Below are 16,378 nucleotides of genomic sequence, written 5' to 3'. Positions count from 1 at the left end.
TATCCCATTCACCAATGATTTGAAAAGTCAAGTAAAGTTTATTGGAGCTTTTAGTTCAGACAGTAATGCATGTGAGTTTGCTTGTCTTTGTGGTATAAAAACATAAAGCACTAATTTATTCATACTACATTGTTACAAGAGAAAGACAAAAAACACCTCATGGTCATATTTATTTTATGTCGCGCTCATCTTGTCCTTTGTGTTAGCTGCTTTTCAAATCTTTGTACAGACTACTGTGTGTGTGTGTGTTGTATGTACAGCCGAACCTGATTCCACTCTCTCTTACAGGATGACTACATCCCATACCCCAGGATAGAGGAGGTACGTCAGCAAACTGATAACATGCACACACACACACACACACACACACACACACACACACACACACACACACACACACACACACACACACAAATGATGGTTCTTACTCTGTTATTTGTCTCTGCCCAGGTGCTGGAGAGGGGTGGGCCGTACCCCCAGGTGATCCTGCCAGAGTTTGGGGGATACTGGATTGAGGATCCTGACGCCCTCGTCCCCACACCCCCTTCTCGGTACCCCAGCCTGTGTGACAGGGGGGACGATGGAGGGGGAGGAGAAGGGGAAGAGGGGGACGCTGCCCTAGTGGGTTATGGGTACCGGCTGGAGAGTAACGACGCAGCACGCGCCTACAGGAAGCACTTCCTGGGCAAGGTCAGTGCCATGGGAACACATCACTTTTTTCTCTGACATGTAACATGTCAATAATTGAAATACTGTGCTGCCTAATGTGCCTCCCAAAATGCACCATATTCCCAATATGCATTCAGAGTGTATTCACACCACTCAACTTTTTCAATATTTTGTTGTGTTACAAAGTGGGATTAAAATGTATTTAATTGTCATTTTTTGTCAACGATCTACACAACCTACTCTGTAATGTTGGCGGCAGTGGTTAGAGCGTTGGGCCAGTAACCAAAAGGTTGCTGGATCAAATCCCTGATCTAACGAGGTAAAAATCTGACATTATGTCCCTGAATTTGTTCTTAACTGACTTGCCTAGGTAAAAAAAAAAAGTTACACATGTTAAAATGGAATAAAAATTCTAACATTTGTTAAGAAATATATATATGTAGATGTATTTTGATTAGATATTTATTCAACCCCCTGAGTCAATAGAATTACCTTTGGCAGCGATAACAGCTGTGAGTTTTTCTGGGTAAGTCTCTAAGAGCTTTCCACACTTGGATTGTGCAACATTTGGCCTTTATTGTTTTAAACATTCTGCATGCTCTGTCAAATTGGTTGTTGTCAAATTATTAAAAAAATTCTTCAAGCTCTGTCAAATTGGTTGTTGATAATTGCTAGACAACCATTTTGAAGTCTTGCCATAGATTTTCAAGCAGATTTAAGTCAAAGCTCTAACTCGGCCACTCACTCTCTGTGTAGATTTTCCCTTGTGTTTTAGGTTACTGTCCTCCTGAAAGGTAAATTCATCTCCCAGAGTTTGATGGAAAGCAGACTGAACCAGGTTTTCCTCTAGGGTTTTGACTGTGCTTAGCTCAATTCCTTTTTTTTTTATCCAGAAAAACTCCAACGGTCCTTAACGATTACAAGCATACCCATAACATCATGCAGCCACCACTATGCTGAAAGTATGGAGAGTGGTACTCAGTAATGTGTTGACCTAGATTTGCCCCAAGCACAGCACTTTGTATTCAGGACAAAAAGTGCATTGCTTTGCCACATTTTTTGGCAGTATTACTTTAGTGCCTTGTTGCAAACAGGATGCATGTTTTTATAAATGTTTTATTTTGTACAGGCTTCCTTCTTTTCACTCTGTCAATTAGGTTATCATTGTGGAGTAACTACAATGGTGTTGATCCAACCTCAGTTTTCTTCTATCACATCCATTAAACTCTGTAACTGTTTTAAAGTCCCCATTGGCCTCATGGTGAAATCCCTGAGCAGTTTCCTTCCTTTCTGACAACTGAGTTAGGAAGGACGCCTGTATCTTTGGAGTGACTAGATGTACTGATACACCATCCAAAGTGTAATTAATAACTACAAAATGCTTAAAGGCATATTCAATGACTGCATTTTCTTATTTTTATCCATCTACCAGTAGGTGCCTTTTTTGTGAGGCATTGGAAAACCTCCCTGGTCTTTGTGGTTGAAGCTGTGTTTGATATTCACTGCTTGACTGAAAGACCTTGGACCACTACAAATCAGCCGGGCTAGACTATCTGGACTCTTTCTTTCTAAAATGATCTGCCGAAATTGTTGCAACCCCTATTACTAGCCTGTTCAACCTCTTTTTCGTGTCGTCTGAGATTCCCAAAGATTGGAAAGGGGGGGACACTCTTGACCCAAACTGCTGCAGACCTATTTCTATCCTACCCTGCTTTTCTAAGGTCTTCGAATGACAAGTCAACAAACAGATGACCGACCATTTCGAATCCCACCGCACCTTCTCCGCTATGCAATCTGGTTGGTCATGGGTGCACCTCAGCCACGCTCAAGGTCCTAAACTATATCATAACTGCCATCGATAAGAAACAATACTGTGCAGCCGTATTCATTGACCTGGCCAAGACTTTCGACTTTGTCAATCACCACATCCTCATCGGCAGACTCGATAGCCTTGGTTTCTCAAATGATTGCCTCGCCTGGTTCACCAACTACTTCTCTGATAGAGTTCAGTGTGTCAAATCGGAGGGCCTGTTGTCCGGGCCTTGGCAGTCTCTATGGGGGTGCCACAATGTTCAATTCTCGGGCCGTCTCTCTTCTCTGTATAATTCAATGATGTCGCTCTTGCTGCTGGTGAGTCTCTGATCCACCTCTATGCAGATGACACCATTCTGTATACATCTGGCCCTTCTTTGGACACTGTGTTAGCAACCTTCCAGACGAGCTTCAATGCCATACAACTATCCTTCCGTGGCCTCCAACTGCTCTTAAATACAAGTAAAACTAAATGCATGCTCTTCATCCGAACGCTGCCTGCACCTGCTCGCCCGTCCAGCATCACTACTCTGGATGGTTCTGACTTAGAATATGTGGACAACTACAAATACCTAGGTGTCTGGTTAGACTGTAAACTCTCCTTCCAGACTCACATCAAACACCTCCAATCCAAAGTTAAATCTAGAATTGGCTTCCTATTTCGCAAACAAAGCATCCTTCACTCATGCTGCCAAACAATACCCTCGTAAAACTGACAATCCTACCGATCCTATCGATCGAGGTATAACTCTCTGGTCAACCCCAAAACCAATTCTTCCTTTGGCCGCCTCTCCTTCCAGTTCTCTGCTGACAATGACTGGAACGAACTACAAATATCTCTGAAACTGGAAACACTTATCTCCCTCACTAGCTTTAAGCATTAGCTGTCAGAGCAGCTCACAGATTACTGCACCATAGCCCATGTATAATTTATTCCAAACAACTATCTCTTCCCTATTTATATATTTTGCTCCTTTGCACCCCATTATTTCTATTTCTACTTTGCACATTCTTCCACTGCCTTTCTACCATTCCAGTGTTTTACTTGCTACATTGTATTTACTTTGCCACCATGGCCTTTTTTTCCCTTTACCTCCCTTATCTCACCTCATTTGCTCACATCGTATATAGACATATTTTTCTACTATATTATTGACTGTATGTTTGTTTTACTCCATGTGTAATTCTGCGTTGTATGTGTCGAACTGCTTTGCTTTATCTTGGCCAGGTTGCAATTGTAAATGAGAACTTGTTCTCAACTTGCCTACCTGGTTAAATAAAGGTGAAATAAATAAATAAATGTTTGGGGTACAGAGATGAGACAGTCATTTAAAATCATGTTATTAAACACTATTATGGCACACGGAGTGAGTCCATGCAACTAATTATGTGACTTGTTAAGCACATTTGTACTCCTGAATTTATGTAGGCTTTGCCATAACAAAAGACGTTGAATATTTATTGACTCAAGACTATTATGAAAAACATAATTCCACATCGGTGTTATAGGGTACTGTGGGTAGGCCAGTGACAAGAAAAATGTCAATTTAATCCATTTTAAAAAGTCTAGGGGTATGAATAGTCTCTGAAGGGACTATAGTGCACTATTTTTGACCAGAGCCCTATGGGTCTTATACTTTCTGTTAATGCATCACATTCTGACCGTTCTCTCTGACTCTGTAGAGTATAAAAACACTTACACTGTCCTATTCTTTCAGTGTTACGTACTGTTCACGTTGTCCTATATTTTTTTTGTGCTTGTCTGTCTGTCTCCTATAAATGTTGTCCTATTCCCTCACTATGTGATAGGACCACTTGAATTTTTACTGCACGGCCAGTTGTCATGGCAACCTCGTTCTGTCTGTGAAACATGAGGAAGTGAAGAGTCAGGAGTATCTGCATGTCATCCTCAGGTAAGTAAAACAACACACCTTAACACACCTGAACACACCTTAACACAACGGATCATTACACTCCGTTTGTGACAGCTCACACTTAACATGAGTAAGAAAAACATGCACAATTTCAAATCAAATTGTATTTGTCACATGCACCGAATACAACAGGTGTAGTAGACCTTGCAGTGAAATGCTTACTTACAAGCCCTAACCAACAATGCAGTTTTAAGAAAAATAAGAGTTAAGAAAAATATTTACTAAATAAACGAAAGTTTAAAATGTTATGTACAGGGGGTACCGGTACCGAGTCAATGTACAGGTTTGAGGTAATATGTACATGTAGGCAGGGGTAAAGTGACTACACATAGATAATAAACAACGAGTAGAGGTCCTGGATGGCAGGGAGCTTGGCCCCAGTGATGTACTGGGCCGTCCGCACTACCCTCTGTAGGGCCTTGCGGACGGAGGCCGAGCAGTTGCCATACAATGCATCTCTCTCTCTCTCTGTCTCTCTCTCTCTCTCTCTCTCTCTCTCTCTCTCTCTCTCTCTCTCTCTCTCTCTCAGGTCTAGGATGAAAACAATGTATGATAGGATCTCTCTAGCAGAACTTCCTGAGCTGCCTAGTGTCCCTCAACTAGCCAAGGTAACCAAACCACTACATAGTTACTACAGAAACCACAGGGGACCACCATATTTCTGGAGGATTTGGCAAACTATGAATATTGTTGAATTATCTTGGTTCATTGAGATAAGATCTAGCTATGTACAGTGTACGTACATATCTTCCTAACTAAATGTTGTGTGTTTCGGTGTGTTCATAACTTGTTGTGTGATCAGCTGCTGTGTGAGGATGCTGTTGGTCTCAGATTCAGTCCAGCTCTGTATCCCAAGGTGAGCTCACAGAAATACATGCAGTATATCACACCATGACCAACAACACTGCTCTAAGTGATTACTCTGCATATTTACCAGGCCTCCCAACTTATAGTGAGCTATGATGAACATGAGGTGAACACCACCTTCAAGTTTGGGGTCATCTACCAGAGGTTTGGACAGGTGAGTTTTGCTATGTGTGTGTGCTGGAGTTTAGCTATCCTGTTTAGGTTTTAATAACAAACCAAAAAATAAATCTAACACTATTCTCTCTTTCTCAATATCTGTCTGTCAGGTTTCGGAGGAAGAGTTGTTTAGAAACAGTGAGGAGACACCAGCCTTCACTGAGTTCCTCAGTTTACTGGGAGAGACTGTAGACCTACAGGACTTTAAAGGGTAAGGGGGGGTGAAGAGAGATAGAGACAGACAGAGAGAGAGAGGGAGTGGGCGGGGTAAAGAGAGAGAGAGAGAGAGAGGGGGTAGGGGGAGAGAGTAGCCATCGCCTATAGAGAGATGAACCCGAAGAAGAGTCCCCTAAGCAGGCTGGTCCTGGGGCACTGTTCACAAACACAAACAGACCCCACAGAGACCCAGGACAGCAACACAATTAGACCCACCCAAATCATGAGAAAACAAAAAGATAATTACTTGACACATTGGAAAGAATTAACAAAAAAAAACAGCGTGACCTAAAATGCTATTTGGCCCTAAACAGCATAATACCTGACCACTGTGACTGACCCAAAGTTAAGGGAAACTTTGATTACGTACAGACTCAGTGAGAATAGCCTTGCTATTGAGAAATGTCATCGTAGGCAGACCTGGCTCTCAAGAGAAGACAGGCTATGTGCACACTGCCCACAAAATGAGATGTAAACTGAGCTGCACCTCCTAACCTCCTCCAAAATGTATAACAACATTTGAGACACATATTTCCCTCAGATTACACAGATCCACAAAGAATTCAAAAACAAACCCAATTTTGATAAACTCCCATATCTACTAGGTGAAATACCACAGTGTGCCATCACAGCAGCAAGATTTGTGACCTATTGCCACAAGAAAAAGGCAACCAGTGAAGAACAAACACCATTGTAAATACAACCCATATTTATGTTTATTTATTTTCCCTTTTGTACTTTAATTATTTACACAGCATTACAAATCAAATCAAAGTGTATTTGTCACGTGCGCCGAATACTACAGGTATTTCACCTTACAGTGAAATGCTTACTTACAGGCCCTAACCAACAGTGCAATTTTTAAGTACAACACTGTATATAGACATAATATGACATTTTTAAGGTCTTTATTCTTTTGGAACTTCTCTGAGTGAAATGTTTACTGTTCATTTTTATTGTTTATTTCACTTTTGTTTATTATCTACTTCACTTGCTTTGGTATTGCTAACATATGTTTCCCATTCCAATAAAGCCCTAGAATTGAAATTGAATTGAGAGGGGGGGTGAAGAGAGACACAGAGAGTGAGAGAAAGAGAGAGAGACACAGAGAGAGACAGGGGGGGTAAAGACAGAGAGAGAGATAATTGGGGGAGTGAGGGAGAATAAGTGGTAGAGGGAGGAAGAAAGAGAAAGAGAGAGAGAATGGGAGTTGACGGTGAGAGGTAAAGAAATGAGAAGTTAAGAATAACACAGGCTCTAATCCTAACCCCCTGTTCGTTCTCTCCCTGTCCCTGTAGGTTCCGTGGTGGTCTGGATGTGTGTCATGGTCAGACAGGCTCACAGTCGGTCTACACAGACTACAGAGAACAGGAGATCATGTTCCATATCTCTACCAAGCTGCCCTACACAGAGGGAGACAGGCAACAGGTACACACACACACCTAAGATCCTACACGTAACGGCACACACCTTTCTGAAAACGTATGGTTACTTTCGTAACCCCGGTTCTCTGATAATATGATTGAGATGTATCACATGTGGGGGGTTCGCTAGGACCGCCTACTCTCTCTGTAGAAAAGGCAGGCCACTTCAAATTGATAGGCAGCCCTGTCAATCACCCTTACCACCCCTGTTCCTTCAACCAATCAGGGCACTTGGATATGCTGCAGGACCTCACCTCCCCTCACCTCTAGTTAGTGCACGTTTTGCCATGGCAAGAGCAGCAAATAGTTGTGTTGCTGATGGACTTTCACATGTTGTTCATAACTGAAATGCTGTGCCTGTGTTGGAAATGGTGTATATTGTGTTGTGCAATGCCTGTCCTGGGGAGGACTAGGCCTACCTGTCCTGGGGAGGACTAGACCTACCTGTCCTGGGGAGGACTAGACCTACCTGTCCTGGGGAGGACTAGGCCTACCTGTCCTGGGGAGGACTAGACCTACCTGTCCTGGGGAGGACTAGACCTACCTGTCCTGGGGAGGACTAGGCCTACCTGTCCTGGGGAGGACTAGGCCTACCTGTCAGGTCTAAGCATTTGAGTGAAGTTTGTGCATCTGTAACTTTCTCACTCATCATTACTCACGATTCATTCAGAACTATTCGTAATCATGCTGCATCTCAATTTACCTCGTCCGCCAGTCCGCCAATGGTGGCCTTCCACATCTGTGGTGAAAGGTGACAGAGCTAGAGTGGTGTTTGTCAGAACATGAGACACCCCGGAAATCGGTCTTCTCATCAAAACTTCTGTAGCTTCTGAACGGTTTGACCATCAGTCTAATATGACCACTCAATGGAAAGATGAGAATTTCGTCTGAAGGTAGCCCGGTACCAGTTTTTTTTTGTTATGGGAGCGTACACTAAGCATACAAAACATTAAGAACACCTTCCTAATATTGAGTTGCAAGTGCAACGCTATTTGGCTGGCAGCCACACAAGTAAATGAGCTTACAAAGAAAAAGCAAGGTATTTTTTGCAAAAATGATGAATGGCCATCATGTTTCTATTTATCATAGAAATAATGTGGTCAGCTACATTTCCTAATGTTTTGCATAAAGTTAATATTGCATTTTACTGGACAAAAGTAGGCTGGCTACACCAAGAAAAGTACAAGGGAAAAATAGCTACACATCAGCCAGAGCGCTGTCTGCTCATAAATGGCCCGTTTGTAAATTCACATGAGTGAAGAAGTGCAGCTGAAGCCCAAAATGAATCTAATGCCAAGCAGAAATCACAATAAGAAGCATTTAGTTGTGCGTTTATAAAACACAGCAAGTTATTTCTTATGTGTTTTATATCTTTTATCTGTGTGAAAAGCAAAGAATTCTGCATTGACGTGATCCCTAAGTTTAACTTGCTAGTTACTAAGTGGCTGAATTGATAAGGTGACAGGGCCTCATATTGTGTTAGCTGTGTTTGAGAAGTCAAAGCCCTTTGGATGAGTTAGCTGTACAGCTGCCCCAGCTATCTTTTTATTTCCAGTTCTCGGCCTGCTCCTCCCCCATCTTCTCTGAGCAGAGCAGGCAGCCAGTTGCTCTAGGAAATCCAGACTCTACATAGACACAGCATGCTCCAGAGACAGTACTGTTTATCCTTAACAAGCATGCGTCAAAATGTTGTTTATTTGCACAATGACATTTGGGTGGCTCCTACCTACAGTTGAAGTTGGAAGTTTACATACACTTAGGTTGGAGACATTAAAACTCATTTTTCAACCACTCCACACATTTCTTGTTAACAAATTATAGTTTTGGCAAGTCGGTTAGGACATCTACTTTGTGCATGACACAAGTAATTTTTCCAACAATTGTTTAAAGTCAGATTATTTCACTAATAATTTATTGTATCACAATTGCAGTGGGTCAGAAGTTTACAAACACTAAGTTGCCTTTGAACAGCTTGGAAAATTCCAGAAAATTAGAAGCTTCTTATAGGCTAATTGACATCAATTGAGTCAATTGGAGGTGTACCTGTGGATGTATTTCAAGGCCTACCTTCAAACTCAGTGCCTCTTTGCTTGACATCATGGGAAAATCAAAAGAAATCAGCCAAGACCTCAGAAAAAAATTGTAGACCTCCATAAGTCTGGTTCATCCTTGGGAGCAATTTCCAAATGCCTGACGGTACCATGTTCATGTGTACAAGCAAAAGTATGCAAGTATAAACACCATGGGACCACGCAGCCGCCATACCGCTCAGGAAGGAGACCCGTTCTGTCTCCTAGAGATGAACGTACTTTTGTGCGAAAAGTGCAAATCAATCCCAGAACAACAGCAAAGTACCTTGTGAAAATGTTGGAGGAAACAGGTACAAACGTATCTATATCCACAGTAAAATGAGTCCTATATTGACATAACCTGAACGGCCGCTCAGCAAGGAAGAAGCCACTGCTCCAAAACCGCCATAAAAAAGCCAGACTCCGGTTTGCAACTGCACATGGGGACAAAGATCATACTTTTTGGAGAAATGTCCTCTGGTCTGATGAAACAAAAATAGAACGCCATCCCAACCGTGAAACACGGGGTGGCGCATCATGTTGTGAGTGTGCTTTGCTGAAGGAGGGACTGGTGCACTTCGCAAAATAGATGGCTTCATGAAGCAGGAAAAGTACGTGGATATATTGAAGCAACATCTCAAGACATCAGTCAGGAAGTGAAAGCTTGGTTCCAAATGGGTCTTCAAATGGACAATGACCCCAAACATACTTCCAAGTTGTGGCAAAATGGTTTAAGGACAACAAAGTCAATGTATTGGAGTGGCCATCACAAAGCCCTGACCTCAATCTTTCAGAAAATGTGTGGGCAGAACTGAAAAAGCGTGTGCGAGCAAGGAAGCCTAAAAACCTGACTCAGTTACACCAGCTTTGTCAGGAGGAATGGGCCAAAATTCAAAGCTTGTGGAAGGCTACCCGAAGCGTTTGACCCAAGTTAAACAATTTAAAGGCAATTCTACCAAATACTAATTGAGTGTATGTAAACTTCTGACCCACTGGGAATGTGATGAAAGAAATAAAAGCTGAAATAAATCATTCTCTCTCCTATTATTCTGACATTTCACATTCTTAAAATAAAGTGAAGAGCCTAACTGACCTAAAACAGGGAATTTTTACTTGGATTAAATGTCAGGAATTGTGAAAACTGAGTTTAAATGTATGTTTAAATGTATGCTAAGGTGTATGTAAACTTCAACTGTATATATGTAAAACTTTATGAGCCTGTCTTTGCGCTCTTTAGAATATTTACCTAGCAGCTTCCAGTGAATCTCTCAATTTGTGCTAATTTCAGCATTCTGGTAATAGACACCCAATGGGATTTTTTGTGGGCTTTTTTGGTGCCCTCTTGTGTTCTAAGCCGGTAATACTGTAAATCCTGGGATGAGAGAAGGACGGTATACCACCCAACTCTAGACTCAAGTGCTTCACACAGTGGTGTCAAGTTGACTTAATGTCCTTTGGGTGGTGGACAATTCATGATACACACATCAGCATGAAAAACCCAGCAGCGTTGCAATTCTTACTACTAAGTGACATCAAATCAAATTGTATTAGTCACATGTGCCGAATACAACAAGTGTAGACCTTACAGTGAAATGCTTACTTACGAGCCCCTATTCAACAATGAAGTTTTAAAAAATATGGATAAGAATAAGAAATAGAAGTAACACGTTTTTAAAGAGCAGCAGTAAATAACAATAGCGAGACTATATATGGGGGGTACCAGTACAGAGTCAATGTGCAGGGGCACCGGTTAGTTGAGGTAATATGTACATTTAGGTAGAGTTATTAAAGTGACTATGCATATATGATAACAGAAAGCAGCAGAGGTGTAAAAGAGGGGGAGGGGAGGCAATGCAAATAGTCTGGGTATCCATTTGATTGGGTGTTCAGGAATCTTAAGGCTTGGGGATAGAAGCTGTTTAGAAGCCTCTTGGACCTAGACTTGGCACTCCAATACCGCTTGAGGTCAGAGGCCGAGCAGTTGCCATACCAGGCAGTGATGCAACAAGTCAGGATGCTCGTGCCCTCTTCATGACTGTCTTGGTGTGCTTGGACCATGTTAGTTTGCTGGTTATGTGGACACCAAGGAACTTGAAGCTCTCAACCTGCTCCACCGCAGCCCCCTTGATGAGAATGGGGGGCGTGCTTGGTCCTCTTTTTCCTGTAGTCCACAATCATCTCCTTTGTCTTGATCACGTTGAGGGAGAGGTTGTTGTCCTGGCACCACAAAAAAAGGTCTCTGACCTCCTCACTATATGCTGTGTCGTTGTTGTCGGTGATCAGGCCTACCACTGTTGTGTCATCGGCAAACTTAATGATAGTGTTGCAGTCATGAGTGAACAGGGAGTACAGGAGGGGACTGAGCACGCACCCCTGAGGGGCCCCTGTGTTGAGGATCAAAGTGGCGGATGTGTTGTTACCTACCCTTACCACCTGGGGGCAGCCTGTCAGGATGTCCAGGATCCAGTTGCAGAGGGAGGTGTTTAGTCCCAGGATCCTTAGCTTATTGATGAGCTTTGAGGGCACTATGGTGTGGAACGCTGAGCTGTAGTCAATGAATAGCATTCTCACATAGATGTTCCTTTTGTCCAGGTGGGAAAGGGAAGTGTGGAGTGCAGTAGAGATTGCATCAACTGTGGATCTGTTGGGGCGGTATGCAAATTGGAGTGGGTCTAGTGTTTCTGGGATGATGGTGTTGAAGTGAGCCATGACCAGCCTTTCAAAGCACTTCATGGCTACAGACATGAGTGCTACGAGTCGGTAGTAATTTAAGCAGGTTACCTTAGTGTTCTTGGGCACAGGCACCATGGTGGTCTGCTTAAAACATGTTGGTATTACAGACTTGGACAGGGACACTTGTCAGTTGGTCAGCGCATGCTCGCAGTACACGTCCTGGTAATCCGTCTGGCCTTGTGAATGTTGACCTGTTTAAAGGTCTTACTCACATCGACTGCGGCGAGAGTGATCACACAGTCTTCCGGAAGAGCTCGTGCTCTCATGCATGTTTCAGTGTTATTTGCCTCGAAGCGAGCATAGAAATAGTTTAGCTCGTCTGGTTGTCTCGTGTCACTGGCAACTCTCGGCTGTGCTTCCCGTTGTAGTCTGTAATGGTTTGCAAGCCCTGCCACATTTGACGAGCATCAGAGCCGGTGTAGTACGATTCAATCTCAGTCCTGTATTGACGTTATTGCCTGTTTGATGGTTCGCCGGAAGGTATAGCAGGGTTTCTTATAAGCTTCTGGGTTCGAGTCCCTCTCCTTGGAAGCGGCAGCTCTAGCCTTTAGCTCAATGCGGATGTTGCCTGTAATCCATGTCTTCTGGTTGGAGTATGTACGTACGGTCACTGTGCGGACAACATCATCGATGCACTTATTGGTGAAGCCAATGACTGATGTGCGGTACTCCTCAATGCCGTCGGAGGAATCCCGGAACATATTCTAGTCTGTGCTAGTGAAACAGTCCTGTAGCTTAGCATCTGCTTCATCTGAACACTTTCGTATTGATCTAGTCACTAGTGCTTCCTGCTTAAATGTTTACTTGTAAGCAGGAGGATAGAATTATGGTCAGATTTGCAAAATGGAGGGTATGCATGTGTCTCTGTGTGTGCAGTTGAGGTGGTCCCGAGTTTTTTTCCCCTCTGGTTGTACATTTAACATGCTGATAGAAATTTCCCTGCATTAAAGTCCCCGGCTTCTAGGAACGCCACCTCTGGGTGAGCGTTTTCTACTTTGCTTATGGCGGAATACAGCTCATTCAATGCTGTCTTAGTGCCAGCCTCTGACTGTGGTGGTATGTAAAACAGCTACGAAAAACACAGATGAAAACTCTCTTGGTAGATATTGTGGACTACGGTTTATCATGAGATACTCTACCTCAGGCGAGCAATAGCTCGACACCTCCTTAGATATCGTGCACAAGCTGTTGTTTACAAAAATACATAGTCCAGCGCCCCTTGTCTTACCAGACACCGCAGGTCTATCCTGCCGGTGCAGCATATAACCAGCCAGCTGTATAGTCGTGGCCAAAAGTTTTGAGAATGACACAAATATTAATTTTCACAAAGTCTGCTGCCTCAGTTTGAATGACGACAATTTGCATATACTCCAGAATGTTATGAAGAGTGATCAGATGAAATGCAGTTAATTACAAACTCCCTCTTTGCCATGCAAATTACCTGAATCCCCAAAAAACATTTCCACTACATTTCAGCCCTGCCACAAAAGGACCAGCTGACATCATGTCAGTGATTATCTCGTTAACACAGGTGTGAGTGTTGACGAGGACAAGGCTGGAGATCACTCTGTCATGCTGATTGAGTTCGAATAACAGATTGGAAGCTTCAAAAAGAGGGTGGTGCTTGGAATCATTGTTCTTCCTCTGTCAATCATGGTTATCTGCAAGTAAATCATTGCTTTGCACAAAAAGGGCTTCACAGGCAAGGATATTGCTGCCAGTAAGATTGCATCTAAATCAACCATTTATTGGATCATCAAGAACTAGGAGAGCGGTTCAATCGTTGTGAAGAAGGCTTCAGGGCGCCCAAGAAAGTGCAGCAAGTCCAGCAAGCGTCTGGACCGTCTCCTAAAGTTGATTCAGCTGCGGGATCGGTGCAGCACCAGTACAGAGCTACTTCAGGATATGGCATAAGGCAGGTGTGAGTGCATCTGCATACACAGTGAGCCGAAGACTTTTGTAGGAAAGCCTGGTGTCAAGAAGGGCAGCAAAGAAGTCACTTCTCTCCAGGAAAAACCTCAGGGACAGACTGATATTCTGCAAAAGGTACAGGGATTTAGACTGCTGAGGACTGGGGTAAAGTCATTTTCTTTGATGAATCCCCTTTCCGATTGAAAATCTTGTCCGGAGAAGACAAGGTGAGCGCTACCATCAGTCCTGTGTCATGCCAACAAATCAAATCAAATCAAATCAAATGTTATTTGTCACATAAACATGGTTAGCAGATGTTAATGCGAGTGTAGCGAAATGCTTGTGCTTCTAGTTCCGACAATGCAGTAATAACCAACAAGTAATCTAACTAACAATTCCAAAACTACTGTCTTATACACAGTGTAAGGGGATAAAGAATATGTACATAAAGATATATGAATGAGTGATGGTACAGAGCAGCATAGGCAAGATACAGTAGATGGTATTGAGTACAGTATATACATATGAGATGAGTATGTAAACAAAGTGGCATAGTTAAAGTGGCTAGTGATACATGTATTACATAAGGATGCAGTCGATGATATAGTGTACAGTATATACGTATGCATATGAGATGAATAATGTAGGCTATGTAACATTATATTAGGTAGCATTGTTTAAAGTGGCTAGTGATATATTTTACATAATTTCCCATCAATTCCCATTTTTAAAGTGGCTGGAGTTGAGTCAGTGTCAGTGTGTTGGCAGCAGCCACTCAATGTTAGTGGTGGCTGTTTAACAGTCTGATGGCCTTGAGATAGAAGCTGTTTTTCAGTCTCTCGGTCCCATCTTTGATGCACCTGTACTGACCTCGTCTTCTGGATGATAGCGGGGTGAACAGGCAGTGGCTCGGGTGGTTGTTGTCCTTGATGATCTTTATGGCCTTCCTGTAACATCGGGTGGTGTAGGTGTCCTGGAGGGCAGGTAGTTTGCCCCCGGTGATGCGTTGTGCAGACCTCACTACCCTCTGGAGAGCCTTACGGTTGTGGGCGGAGCAGTTGCCGTACCAGGCGGTGATACAGCCCGCCAGGATGCTCTCGATTGTGCATCTGTAGAAGTTTGTGAGTGCTTTTGGTGACAAGCCGAATTTCTTCAGCCTCCTGAGGTTGAAGAGGCGCTGCTGCGCCTTCTTCACGATGCTGTCTGTGTGAGTGGACCAATTCAGTTTGTCTGTGATGTGTATGCCGAGGAACTTAAAACTTACTACCCTCTCCACTACTGTTCCATCGATGTGGATAGGGGGGTGTTCCCTCTGCTGTTTCCTGAAGTCCACAATCATCTCCTTAGTTTTGTTGACGTTGAGTGTGAGGTTATTTTCCTGACACCACACTCCGAGGGCCCTCACCTCCTCCCTGTAGGCCGTCTCGTCGTTGTTGGTAATCAAGCCTACCACTGTTGTGTCGTCCGCAAACTTGATGATTGAGTTGGAGGCGTGCGTGGCCACGCAGTCGTGGGTGAACAGGGAGTACAGGAGAGGGCTCAGAACGCACCCTTGTGGGGCCCCAGTGTTGAGGATCAGCGGGGTGGAGATGTTGTTGCCTACCCTCACCACCTGGGGGCGGCCCGTCAGGAAGTCCAGTACCCAGTTGCACAGGGCGGGGTCGAGACCCAGGGTCTCGAGCTTGATGACGAGCTTGGAGGGTACTATGGTGTTGAATGCCGAGCTGTAGTCGATGAACAGCATTCTCACAAATAAAATAAAATCAAATTGTATTTGTCACATAAACATGGTTAGCAGATGTTAATGCGAGTATTCCTCTTGTCCAGATGGGTTAGGGCAGTGTGCAGTGTGGTTGAGATTGCATCGTCTGTGGACCTATTTGGGCGGTAAGCAAATTGGAGTGGGTCTAGGGTGTCAGGTAGGGTGGAGGTGATATGGTCCTTGACTAGTCTCTCAAAGCACTTCATAATGACGGAAGTGAGTGCTACGGGGCGGTAGTCGTTTAGCTCAGTTACCTTAGCTTTCTTGGGAACAGGAACAATGGTGGCCCTCTTGAAGCATGTGGGAACAGCAGACTGGTATAGGGATTGATTGAATATGTCCGTAAACACACTGGCCAGCTGGTCTGCGCATGCTCTGAGGGCGCGGCTGGGGATGCCGTCTGGGCCTGCAGCCTTGCGAGGGTTAACACGTTTAAATGTTTTACTCACCTCGGCTGCAGTGAAGGAGAGTCCGCATGTTTTCGTTGCAGGCCGTGTCAGTGGCACTGTATTGTCCTCAAAGTGGGCAAAAAAGTTATTTAGTCTGCCTGGGAGCAAGACATCCTGGTCCGTGACTGGGATGGTTTTCTTCTTGTAATCCGTGATTGACTGTAGACCCTGCCACATACCTCTTGTGTCTGAGCCGTTGAATTGAGATTCTACTTTGTCTCTATACGGACGCTTAGCTTGTTTGATAGCCTTGCGGAGGGAATAGCTGCACTGTTTGTATTCGGTCATGTTACCAGTCACCTTGCCCTGATTAAAAGCAGTGGTTCGCGCTTTCAGTTTCAGGCGAACGCTGCCATCAATCCACGGTTTCTGGTTA

At 43.7% G+C, this 16,378-nt stretch overlaps 1 protein-coding gene across 2 annotated transcripts in view; it reads left to right on the top strand.

Moving 5' to 3' along the window:
• LOC115106810 (rap1 GTPase-activating protein 2-like) overlaps window positions 1–16,378 on the top strand; it is an 87,986-nt gene that overhangs the window by 47,992 nt on the left and 23,616 nt on the right. For both annotated transcript variants that reach the window (XM_029629921.2, XM_065008105.1), the window contains exons 5-12: window positions 289–321; window positions 451–690; window positions 4,291–4,394; window positions 4,945–5,023; window positions 5,218–5,271; window positions 5,353–5,436; window positions 5,549–5,649; window positions 6,953–7,082. In XM_029629921.2, the coding sequence (XP_029485781.1) occupies window positions 289–321; window positions 451–690; window positions 4,291–4,394; window positions 4,945–5,023; window positions 5,218–5,271; window positions 5,353–5,436; window positions 5,549–5,649; window positions 6,953–7,082 (825 nt within the window). The remainder of the gene's footprint in view (window positions 1–288; window positions 322–450; window positions 691–4,290; window positions 4,395–4,944; window positions 5,024–5,217; window positions 5,272–5,352; window positions 5,437–5,548; window positions 5,650–6,952; window positions 7,083–16,378) is intronic.

The sequence above is a fragment of the Oncorhynchus nerka genome, linkage group LG23 (assembly GCF_034236695.1).
Source record: "Oncorhynchus nerka isolate Pitt River linkage group LG23, Oner_Uvic_2.0, whole genome shotgun sequence".
NCBI classification, from domain to species: domain Eukaryota; kingdom Metazoa; phylum Chordata; class Actinopteri; order Salmoniformes; family Salmonidae; genus Oncorhynchus; species Oncorhynchus nerka.
This window is presented reverse-complemented; position numbering and strand designations above follow the sequence as displayed.